This window comes from Mauremys mutica, chromosome 2, assembly GCF_020497125.1.
Source record: "Mauremys mutica isolate MM-2020 ecotype Southern chromosome 2, ASM2049712v1, whole genome shotgun sequence".
Classification (NCBI taxonomy): domain Eukaryota; kingdom Metazoa; phylum Chordata; order Testudines; family Geoemydidae; genus Mauremys; species Mauremys mutica.
In genome coordinates, this window is record NC_059073.1 from 298221999 (window position 1) to 298233656 (window position 11658).

General features: G+C 68.9%; 1 protein-coding gene across 2 annotated transcripts; it reads right to left on the minus strand.

Moving 5' to 3' along the window:
* Positions 1 to 312: 312 nt before the first annotated feature.
* LOC123363416 (protein HEG-like) lies at positions 313 to 9539 on the minus strand. Of its 2 annotated transcripts, none has more exons than XM_045004361.1 (9): positions 9192 to 9539; positions 8466 to 8579; positions 7759 to 7884; positions 7145 to 7251; positions 5495 to 5553; positions 4537 to 4691; positions 3223 to 3363; positions 980 to 1022; positions 313 to 584 (listed from the first exon to the last, which is right to left on the minus strand). In XM_045004361.1, exons 3-9 carry the CDS (start codon positions 7772 to 7774, stop codon positions 320 to 322), a joined length of 786 nt encoding a protein of 261 aa, XP_044860296.1. In that variant the 5' UTR covers positions 7775 to 7884; positions 8466 to 8579; positions 9192 to 9539; the 3' UTR covers positions 313 to 319. The 2 variants fall into 2 exon arrangements, with proteins under 2 accessions (XP_044860296.1, XP_044860294.1); XM_045004359.1 differs by having other exon boundaries at positions 9045 to 9539.
* Between the last annotated feature and the right edge of the window lie 2119 nt (positions 9540 to 11658).

Consider the following 11658-nt stretch of genomic DNA (forward strand, 5'->3'; position numbering starts at 1 on the left):
ACTCCCGACCCGCAGCCCATATCCCAGCCCCAGGCTCTCCCCCGTCCCATCCCCCCCCCCAGCTCTGCCAGTGCCCCCCACTCCCAACCCGCAGCCCATATCCCAGCCCCAGGCTCTCCCCACAGCTCTGCCAGCGCCCCCCACTCCCGACCCGCAGCCCTGGCTCCCCTCGCCCTGGGTGGGGAGGGAGGGGCACCAGGGGGTGTTTGCGTGGCAGCCGCCTTACCCCAGGAGCAGCAGCACCATCAGCAGCAGCAGGACGCCCCCAGCACAGGACACCCCAACCAGCGCCAGCAGGAAGGCTGTGGGGAGAGAGCCGTCAGCAGGGCCGGCGCCCGCCATGGGGCTGCCCCCCAGCACCACACGCTGCCCCGGGCCCAGCACAGCCCCCCTCCCCCTGCCGTCCCAGGGCCCTGCCAGCTGGGATCAGAGCCACATCCTCCCCTGCACCCCCCAGCTGCTGCTGCTCTGGGGCTCTGCTGGGGCGGACTGGCCAGGCTGAGCAGCCCCAGCCCCACGTGGGCCCTGCCCCACACGGACACTCACGCTCCTCACACTGGAAGCCACCAAAGCCAAACGGGCACCTGCAGAGACCGAGACCGGGGTTCAGCGCGTGTCCCGGCAGCAAACCCTGCCCAGCCTCACCCGCCCTCTGCCCCCCCAGCCCCATAGACCAGGCTGCCTGCCAGGGGGCCCCCCAAACCCAAGGGTAACCCCCCCACTCCCCACATATACAGGGAGTGTCTGCAAAGGCCATGTGGCTCCAGCCACTAGGCCGCCTGCCCCTGCCACACAGGCAGCCGCTGGCAGAGCCATGGGGGACCTGAGGCCCCCGGGGTGGCACCAGGTCCCCGACGAGGGGCTCAGCCAGGAGCCGATGCCCCCAGCTGCACGGCACCAGCCAATGCACAGTGGCTGATCCCAGGGCATGGGCGCTTCCCTGGCCGCGAGCAGCCTCCCGTGGGATGCCAGAGCTCACCTGGCACAGACGCCATCCCGCAGCCAGAACCCGCTGCCACAGGCTGCAGGGGGAGAGACACAGTGAGATGCCCGCAGGCTGGGCAAGGCTCTGGCCGCTTTCCAGACCCAGCTGGGGACAGCCTGGCATGGGGACCGAGACCACAGTGCCAGGGCAGCACCCCTGCCCGTGCCCCATCCCCCCTGCCTGGCATGGGGACCGAGACCAGTGCCAGGGCAGCACCCCTGCCCGTGCCCCATCCCCCCTGCCTGGCATGGCATGGGGACCGAGACCAGTGCCAGGGCAGCACCCCTGCCCGTGCCCCATCCCCCCTGCCTGGCATGGGGACCGAGACCAGTGCCAGGGCAGCACCCCTGCCCGTGCCCCATCCCCCCTGCCTGGCATGGGGACCGAGACCACAGTGCCAGGGCAGCACCCCTGCCCGTGCCCCATCCCCCCTGCCTGGCATGGGGACCGAGACCACAGTGCCAGGGCAGCACCCCTGCCCGTGCCCCATCCCCCCTGCCTGGCATGGGGACCGAGACCACAGTGCCAGGGCAGCACCCCTGCCCGTGCCCCATCCCCCCTGCCTGGCATGGGGACCGAGACCACAGTGCCAGGGCAGCACCCCTGCCCGTGCCCCATCCCCCCTGCCTGGCATGGGGACCGAGACCAGTGCCAGGGCAGCACCCCTGCCCGTGCCCCATCCCCCCTGCCTGGCATGGGGACCGAGACCACAGTGCCAGGGCAGCACCCCTGCCCGTGCCCCATCCCCCCTGCCTGGCATGGGGACCGAGACCAGTGCCAGGGCAGCACCCCTGCCCGTGCCCCATCCCCCCTGCCTGGCATGGGGACCGAGACCAGTGCCGGGGCAGCACCCCTGCCCGTGCCCCATCCCCCCTGCCTGGCATGGGGACCGAGACCAGTGCCGGGGCAGCACCCCTGCCCGTGCCCCATCCCCCCTGCCTGGCATGGGGACCGAGACCAGTGCCAGGGCAGCACCCCTGCCCGTGCCCCATCCCCCCTGCCTGGCATGGGGACCGAGACCAGTGCCAGGGCAGCACCCCTGCCCGTGCCCCATCATAGAATATCAGGGTTGGAAGGGACCTCAGGAGGCATCTAGTCCAACCCCCTGCTCAAAGCAGGACCAATCCCCAACTAAATCATCCCAGCCAGGGCTTTGTCAAGCCGGGCCTGAAAAACCTCCAATGAAGGAGATTCCACCACCTCCCTGGGGAACCCATTCCAGTGCTTCACCACCCTCCTAGTGAAAAAGTTTTTCCTAATATCCAACCTAGACCTCCCCCACTGCAACTTGAGACCATTACTCCTTGTTCTGTCATCTGCCACCACTGAGAACAGTCTAGATCCATCCTCTTTGGAACCCCCTTTCAGGTAGTTGAAAGCAGCTATCAAATCCCCCCTCATTCTTCTCTTCTGCAGGCTAAACAATCCCAGTTCCCTCAGCCTCTCCTCATAAGTCATGTGCTCCAGCCCCCTAATCATTTTTGTTGCCCTCCGCTGGACTCTTTCCAATTTATCCACATCCTTCTTGTAGTGTGGGGCCCAAAACTGGACACAGTTCTCCAGATGAGGCCTCACCAATGTCGAATAGAGGGGAATGATCACGTCCCTCAATCTGCTGGCAATGCCTCTACTTATACAGCCCAAAATGCCATTAGCCTTCTTGGCAACAAGGGCACACTGCTGACTCATATCCAGCTTCTCGTCCACTGTAACCCCTAGGTCCTTTTCTGCAGAACTGCTTGTCATCTCCCCAGCCTGGCATGGGGACTGAGACCGCAGCCCCAGGGCAGCACCCCTGCCCGTGCCCCATCCCCCAGCCTGGCACAGGGACTGAGACCGCAGCCCCAGGGCAGCACCCCTGCCCGTGCCCCATCCCCCAGCCTGGCACAGGGACTGAGACCGCAGCCCCAGGGCAGCACCCCTGCCCGTGCCCCATCCCCCAGCCTGGCACGGGGGACACTGGCTGGGCGTGTGGCTGCCTGGGTCAATGGGGCTCCGCTCTGGGGACAGCCTGGCTCACGCTGCGCCTCCTGTAGCAGGTCAGCCTGGAGCCGCTGGGCCCGGGCAGGGACCCAGGTGCCGAGCTCTGGAAGCTGCTCCCTGCCCAGCCCCTGGTACTCCGGCCCTTGGCAGGGGGTTGGGCCCCGGGGGGGGGGGGGGAGAAGCGCCACTTTCCCACCCTGCTAAAAGCCTTCCCCTCCCCCACCCAGCCGGCCCCACGGAGCCCCCTGCCCGACCTGTGCAGGCACGGCCCATGGTGGGGCCGGGGGCGGGGCCGGGGTGGTATCCCGGCCGGCAGGGGCACTGGGCCAGCCCGTCCTGGAACACGCAGGCTGTGGAGACGGGGTCGCAGGGCTGCAGCTCACAGAGACTCAGGCCTGGACGTGGGGGGGGGAGAGAACACAGCCTGGTCAGAGTCCCCCCCAGAGGCCTCCCAGCCCTGCCACAGCCACCCCCAGAGCCACCTCCCACCCATGCCCAGCCTGAGCCCCTCCAGAGACACCCTGCCCAGCTCCGTGCCAGCCACCCCCACCCCGCTCTGCCATGAAGTGGGGAATTTTCTTGAGGCTTTGTATGAGAGCTGTGCGTGCCTCCGTTTCCCCGTGTGCTGCGTGTGTGAGGAGGGGGTGGGGGGGTTGCTGTTGCAGGGGACCAGGTGTGACCGCAAAGAGCAGCCAGTGACTGGTGGGGACCCAGCGACTGGTGACAGGGAGGCCCCCCCCCCAGCTCAGGAGCAGCCGGTTCTGGCCAGAGGGGGACAAAGGGCCGAGGCGAGGGGGCCCTGGGGTAGGAGACAAAGGGCGGAGGAGGGGCTGGTGGGGGAGGGGATAGGGGCTGGGCTGGGACCAGGAGCAGCCTGAGCCCATGGGGACGGGGCCAAACCCAGCTGCCCAGGGCTGAGACTGGCCCGGCCGAGGCCCCGAGAACTGCCTGGGCCGGGGTCAGACGCTCAGTGACCCCCGGGTCACGCTGGCTGAGAGTCGCTGAGAGATCGGGGGGGCATCGCTCCCTCTGGGAGGGGGCAGGGAGATCGGGGGGCATCGCTCCCTCAGGGAGGGGGGATCGGGGGGGCATCGCTCCCTCGGGGAGGGGGGATCGGGGGGGAGATCGGGGGGGCATCGCTCCCTTGGGGGGGCCGGGGGGATCGGGGGCCCCTGGCAGAGCCTGGCTGCTGGAGGCTCAGGGAGGTGCGGTCCCAGGAGGCGGTGGAGCCCGAGGGCCTGACCCCCAGGAGAGCGGCCCCCCGAGAAGGGCTGTCACCCTGAGGGAGGTTCCTCCCCAAGACCGTATGGAGCCGAGAGACGGGGCCTGGGAGTCCATGACAGAGCCACCCCTCCCCCGCCGCCCAGTCAGAGCCCCCCAACGGGCCTGAACCCCCTAGGGCCGTGGGGGGGGCACAGCTGGGTGCCTCCCGCCCCAGGCTGCAGGGAGAGGAGGGAGCGGAGCAGGGATTTGGGGGCCACGCTCCCCGGGCACGTCTCCTTTGGGGGCAGGGGTCCATCCCCCCTCCTTGCCCGGGGCCCCGCCCAGGAGAGCCCCCCCCCGCTCACTCTGGTAGGAGACGGTGTCCCGCAGGAAGCTGCAGGCCGGGTCGCTGGCCTGGCACCGCGCCCAGAACCCCGCGATGGCCCCGTCCACCTGCCGGGCCGTGACGGACGAGCGCGCCGAGAAGCTGTGCAGGACGGTCACCGCCTGGCTGTGCGGCCTGGGGGGGCCCGCGCCTCCGGTCAGCGCCCGGGCCAGGCAGCACCCGGCCGAGCGGGGCCCCCCCGGCCAGCCGCATGCAAAGCCAGCGCCCCCCCCGGCCGCCCTTCCCAGGTTACCCCCCCCGGCCAGCACCCCATTCCTCCCCTCCCCCCGACAGCCCTTCCCAGGTTACCCCCCCGGCCAGCACCCCATTCCTCCCCTCCCCCCCGACAGCCCTTCCCAGGTTACCCATAACCCCCCCCCGGCCAGCGCCCCATCGCCCCCCCCCCGCGCCCTTCCCAGGTTACCCGTAACCCCCCCCCGCCAGCGCCCCATCTCCCCCCCCCCCCCCCGACAGCCCTTCCCAGGTTACCCGTAACCCCCCCCTCCGGCCAGCGCCCCTTCTCCCCCCCCCGACAGCCCTTCCCAGGTTACCCATAACCCCCCCCTCCGCCCAGCGCCCCGCTCCCCCCCTCGGCCGCCCTTCCGCGTTTACCCCCCACGGCCAGCTCCGGTTTTCTCCCCTCCCCTCCCCCCCGACAGCCCTTCCCAGGTTACCCATAACCCCCCCCCCGGCCAGCGCCCCATCTCCCCCCCCCCCCGACAGCCCTTCCCAGGTTACCCGTAACCCCCCCCTCCGGCCAGCGCCCCGCTCCCCCCCCCCCACAGCCCTTCCCAGGTTACCCATAACCCGCCCCCCCCAGCCAGCGCCCCGCTCCCACCCCCCCAACAGCCCTTCCCAGGTTACCCAGCAAGCTCCAGCTCCCTCCCCCCCCCCCCCCCCCATGGCAGCCAGCCCCCCCGGGCCAGCCCCACACTCACTGCAGGTCCAGGACGGACGAGGACAGATAAGCGTCCAATTGCCCCAGGATAGGCTGGAACTGGGGGCAGACACAGGGGGCTGGGTGAGGGGCTGGTGTGCGGGGCCCCCCCAGCCCCCTGAGGAGAGAAACCAGAGCCGGGGGCTGCACGGAGCATGGCCCCCCCGGGCAGAGGGGGGCTTTGGGCCAGCCCTGCCCTGGAACACCCCCCCGCACATGCCTGGGGCCAGCCCTGCCCTGGAACCCCCCCCCGCACATGCCCAGGTGGGGGGCGGGGAGCCCCCAGGGGAGGGTTGCCAACTTTCTACTTGCACAAAACCCAACCCCCTTCCCCTTCCCCGAGGCCCCGCCCCTCCCTCTGTTGCTGCCACGCCCCCCCCCAGTCCCTGGCTCAGGGGTGCGGGGTCTGGGGTGGGACCAGGGATCAGTTCAGGGCACAGGAGGGGACTCCAGGCTGGGGTAGGGGGTGAGGGCTCCAGGGTGGGAGGTGGGGAGTTCAGTATGTAGGAGGGGGTGAGGGCTCTGAGGTTGGGGTGCAGGGGGTGTGAGGGCTCCGGGGTGGGGCTGGGGAGAGGGGGTGAGGGCTCTGGGGTGGGGGGGTTCAGGAGGGGGTGAGGGCTCTGGGGTGGGGGTGCAGGGGGTGTGAGGGCTCCAGGGTGGGGGGGTTCAGGAGGGGGTGAGGGGGTGAGGGCTCTGAGGTTGGGGTGCAGGGGGTGTGAGGGCTCCGGGGTGGGAGGTGGGGAGTTCAGTATGCAGGAGGGGGTGAGGGCTCCAGGGTGGGGGGGTTCAGTATGCAGGAGGGGGTGAGGGCTCCAGGGTGGGGGGGTTCAGTATGCAGGAGGGGGTGAGAGCTCTGGATGGGGGTGGGGATGAGGTTGGGGTGCAGGGGGTGTGAGGGCTCTGGGGTGGGGGGTTCAGGGTGCAGGAGGGGGTGAGGGCTCTGGGGTGGGGGAGTTCAGGGTGCAGGGGGTGTGAGGGCTCCGGGGTGGGGCAGGGGATGAGTTTGGGGTACAGGAGGCGGTGAGGGCTCTGAGGTTGGGGTGCAGGGGGTGTGAGGGCTCCGGGGTGGGGGGTGAACCGGGAGTGGGGGGGTGAGGGCTCTGAGGTTGGGGTGCAGGGGGTGAGGGCTCCAGGGTGGGGGGGTTCAGGGTGCGGGAGGGGGTGAGGGCTCCGGGGTGGGGGGGTTCAGGGTGCGGTAGGGGATGAGTTTGGGGTACAGGAGGGTGTGAGGGCTCCAGGGTGGGGGGTTCAGGAGGGGGTGAGGGCTCCAGGGTGGGGGGTTCAGGGTGCGGGAGGGGGTGAGGGCTCTGAGGTTGGGGTGCAGGGGGTGTGAGGGCTCCGGGGTGGGGCTGGGGAGAGGGGGTGAGGGCTCCGGGGTGGGGGGTGCAGGGGGTGTGAGGGCTCTGGGGTGGGGGGTGCAGGAGGGGGTGAGGGCTCTGAGGTTGGGGTGCAGGGGGGTGTGAGGGCTCCAGGGTTGGGCAGGGGGTTGTGATGCAGTTTGGTCAGGCCGAGGGGAGGGGGCACCAGCTGTTCCCCAAGGAGTTCCCCTTCCCACCCCAGCCCACCCCCCACCCCCAATGCCCCCCCCAGGGCCCCACTCCCAGCACCCACTGCCCACCAGCGGGTGTCAGACTCTCCCCCCCCCCCTTACCAGGCTCTCCAGCTGGGCGACGACCCTGCGCAGGTCGGCAGGTGGCAGCGGGCTCGGGGGTGCCGGGCCGGGGGCCCGCAGGGAGAGGCGCCCCGGGAACGTCCTGGCTTCAAACACGCAGGAGGCAGGGGGGAGACGGGACAAGGGGCCTCAGAGCCGGCAGGGCCAGGGGCTGCCCACGGGGGACCCCCAGCCAGACTCCCTCCCTGCCCTGAACGGAGCCCAGGCACAAGAGGACCCCCCCTCCCCCCCACTATATGCTCCTCCCTTCAGCCCAGCCACCCCCCACGGCCCCAGCCCAGCCCACGGGGCTGCTCCCTTGTCCCGGAGCCCCCCTCTGCCAGCAGGGGCCCCAGGGGGGTCAGCGTGGGACATGGGGGACTCACAGGCAGAACGGAGACCAGGGCCCCAGTGGGAGCCTCCTGGCTATGGGGTGAGAAGGAGACAGGGAGCCAGCGCCAGCCCTGGGCCCCTCCCCCACACTGGGCATCACCAGGGCCAGGCAGGTCTGCTCGGTGTGATGGGGCAGGTACCCCCATGCAGCAATGGCAGGGGATGGGGCATGGGGCATGGGACACCCCCCCCCCCCAGGCCCAGGGGAGCAGCCCCCTTACCTGGCACACAGCCCATGGTCCGGCTGAGATAGAAGCCCAGGGCGCAGCGGCAGGAGAAGTGCCCAGCCCAGGACTCGCAGGTGCTCCAAGGGGGGCAGGGCTGCCCACTGCCACAGCTGGGCTCATCTGGGGGAACAGCCCCCGCAAGAGTGAACAAACCTGAGCTGAGACTCAGACCTGGGAGGAGCCTGAACAGCAGGTACCCAGGGCAGGAGGAGCGACACAGCACTGGTATAGCAGGGGCTGCGGGTCAGGAGTGAGGGGCACCGGCGGGGCAGGACTGGGCTAGCAGGGGCTGCGGGTCAGGAGTGAGGGGCACCGGCGGGGCAGGGCTGGGCTAGCAGGGGCTGCGGCTCAGGGTTGGGGGGCACCGGCAGGGCAGGACTGGGCTAGCAGGGGCTGCGGCTCAGGGTTGGGGGGCACCGGCAGGGCAGGACTGGGCTAGCAGGGGCTGCGGCTCAGGGTTGGGGGGCACCGGCAGGGCTGGGCTGGGCTAGCAGGGGCTGCGGCTCAGGGTTGGGGGGCACCGGCAGGGCTGGGCTGGGCTAGCAGGGGCTGCGGCTCAGGGTTGGGGGGCACCGGCAGGGCTGGGCTGGATGGGCAGGGGGCTGCGGGTCAGGGTTGGGGGGCACCGGCAGGGCAGGGGGCTGGGCGAGTGATCAAGGGGCCAGGGCCAAAGCAGGCCCTGCAGTGGAGTTGGGCCATACCTGGTGCTGTGGCCCCCGCAGTGGGGGTGCCAGTCCCTGCGGGCGTCTCAGTGCGTTTAGCCCAGGTCTGAGGTGTGGGGCTGGATGCTGCTGACCAGGGGGGTGCGCTGGACCCTGGAATACAAGGGGGTTGGGCAGCCGGAGGGTCACCCCCATTGGAGGGATTGATGGGGGTGGGGGGGGGGGCTCAGCTGGCCGGGTGCAGGAGTCCCTGGCAGGTCCCTGGCAGTGCCGGCCGCTGGGGCCTCGTCTCCCCGGGGTGCAGCTGGGCTTTTACCGCCGTGTGGCTCAGCCTGGCACACAGCAGCCCTCTAGTTCTGCCATCAGGGCAGTGCCCACCTCCACCTGGCACCACCCCAGCAAGGTCACCACCCGGCAGCCCTGGAGCCAGTCCGGGGGTGGGGGCAGAGCCCCCCTTTGCTACAGACAGCACCTGTGCTGGGGCCCCCCCAGGCCGAGCTGCAGACACCTCCCGGGGGGCCAGGCCGGGCCAGGGGACAGCTGCATTTCCCCCTTTGTTTGCTCCTAGGCGGGGGGGGGGGAGCCCAGAGCATTGGCCAGGGGCAGCCGTGAACTCACCTGCCCCCCCGGCCTGCCCGGCACAGGGAGCCTGGAGCTGCAGCAGGAGCCCGAGGAGGAGAAGGGGGCAGCCCCTCCCCATCCTGCCAGGCCTGGGTCCCAGCAGCTCTCAGTCGCCACGGGGCAGGGAGGGGAGCCAGGCCGCACCTGCGCTGGGTTAAGAGCGATCCAGGGGCTTGTTAATGATTCCTGGGTGGGGGCAGCTGTCAAGGGTCCAGGCAGCCACTGAGGGAGCCCTGGGCTGGCTGGCTCTGGGTGCCCAGCTGGTGCTCATCAACCCAGGCAGGGCCGGGCCCAGGCAGCCCTGCCCCCCCCAGGCTACCCCCCCCCCAGCAGCTCTGGCCAAGGCAGGACAAAGTCCAAAGCACAGCAGGGAGCTGGGCAGCAACAGAACAGCTCCTCCCTGCAGGCCAGGCTGCCGAGAGAGGCTCCCGCAGGGCTGAGATCTGCCCCCTGGGGGGGGGCTGGTCACACAGGGCTCCCCCCCAGCGCTGAGATCTGCCCCCTGGGGCGGGGCGGGGCGGGGCGGGCTGGTCACACAGAGCTCCCCCCCCCCAGGGCTGAGATCTGCCCCCTGGGGTGGGGTGGGGTGGGGCGGGGTGGGGTGGTCACACAGAGCTCCCCCCCCAGGGCTGAGATCTGCCCCCCTGGAGTGGGGTGGGGGGGCTGGTCACACAGAGCTCCCCCCCAGCACTGAGATCTGCCCCCCTGGGGTGGGGCAGGAGGCTGGTCACACAGGGCTCCCCCCCAGGGCTGAGATCTGCCCCCCTGGGGTGGGGGGGCTGGTCACACAGGGCTCCCCCCCAGGGCTGAGATCTGCCCCCTGGGGTGGGGGGGCTGGTCACACAGGGCTCCCCCCCAGGGCTGAGATCTGCCCCCCTGGAGTGGGGTGGGGGGGCTGGTCACACAGAGCTCCCCCCCAGCACTGAGATCTGCCCCCCTGGGGTGGGGCAGGAGGCTGGTCACACAGGGCTCCCCCCCAGGGCTGAGATCTGCCCCCTGGGGTGGGGGGGCTGGTCACACAGGGCTCCCCCCCAGGGCTGAGATCTGCCCCCCTGGGGTGGGGGGGGCTGGTCACACAGGGCTCCCCCCAGTGCTGAGATCTGCCCCCCTGGGGTGGGGCAGGAGGCTGGTCACACAGGGCTCCCCCCCCAGCACTGAGATCTGCCCCCCTGGGGTGGGGTGGGGTAGGGGGCTGGATGTGGGAATTCTTTGTAATATTTTCATGATGCCTGTGTGTGCCTCAGTTTCCTCTACATGCTGCCTTGTTACCTGGGGGTGGGAAAGGTCTGTCTGCTCTCGGGGCAGGCTGAGACACAGGTGGGAACGGCGCCTACCTGCCCGGGACCGTAGGCCCCTCATCGATGGAGCTCTTGAGGAGACAATGGGACTTTCACACCCAGCAACCATTGATTGGGACCCACCTACCCCCTGCTCCGCTGGGGGACGGAGCTGCATCTCCCCCGCTTGGGAACAAAGGACGGGGGGGTGAGGTGGGGGTTAAGTGGGGGCTCCCACTGGAAGCAGTTGGGGCTCACCTGGGAGTCTGACAAAAGAGCAGATGGCCGGACAGACAGAGCTGTAAGGTCTGAGGCCTTTTTGTGCAGCCACACTAGGACAGCAGCACCATGAATCACTCACAGCCCCACATGCCACCTAAACTGCATTAAACCAGTGTCACACCGCGCTGTGGAAAGCGATCCCAATCCGGATCCCAATCCCGTCCTAACAGCACCCGCCGCCACCAGAGAGAGAAACCGCTTCAGTGGCTAAAGAAAACCGGGTTTGATTGAATCTGTCTGGCAAGAAATCCCTCAGCAGCAGTTGTGGGTGTGAAATCTTGATGTGTATTTGCGACTTTATGGTCCCTACTCCTCCATGGTTTATCCGTCTGGTCTCGGTCTGGTTTGTGAGTGTGGCTGTTACAGAACTGATTTTGCTAGGTGTAAATCAATGAAGGTGCTGGGTAGGATTGGCTAAAGGATTGTTTGACAATATGTCAGGATGGGTTAGAGAATTGCTTAGGAATCATTTAGTGAAATGGCTGGTTAAGGTGCAGCTAAGCAGGACTCAGGTGTCACTATATAAGCTGGGGTGACGTCCAAAAGGAAGTTCTTGGGAACCAGCTCCAGGCCCCAGCCCCGAAGCTCAGAGCTGCCAGACCTCAACACCCTGCCAATGACACCGTGCAGAAGCTGGAGTCCCCCAGCTGGCCTGATCCTGACTGGCCATCAAGAAAAGTTCCTCTGCGTTCCTGGGAGCGGTGAGCACTGGTGGCTCAGCGGGTCAGGCTGTTTTGGTGACTGTTAATAAAGAGAGGATCAGGGTATTACTGTGTGAGGCTCTTTCACTGGGAAAAGGCCCTGCAGACCCGCAGAAAATGATGCCCTGAGCCCTAGGAGCTGGGAAAGGGTGGGGCTGCCTAAATGAACTGGGTCATACCCAGCGATGAGCTGCCAAAATCTTAATAACCAGTTCCCTATAAAAAGTTCTGATTTAAGGGGGGGGGGGGAGTGGGGGAGGGGCCAGGGTTGGGGGAGATATACTCATGGGGCCGGGGGCAAATTGCCCCACTTGCCCCCCCTTCCCTTGCCCACAGCTCAAACCAGCAGGA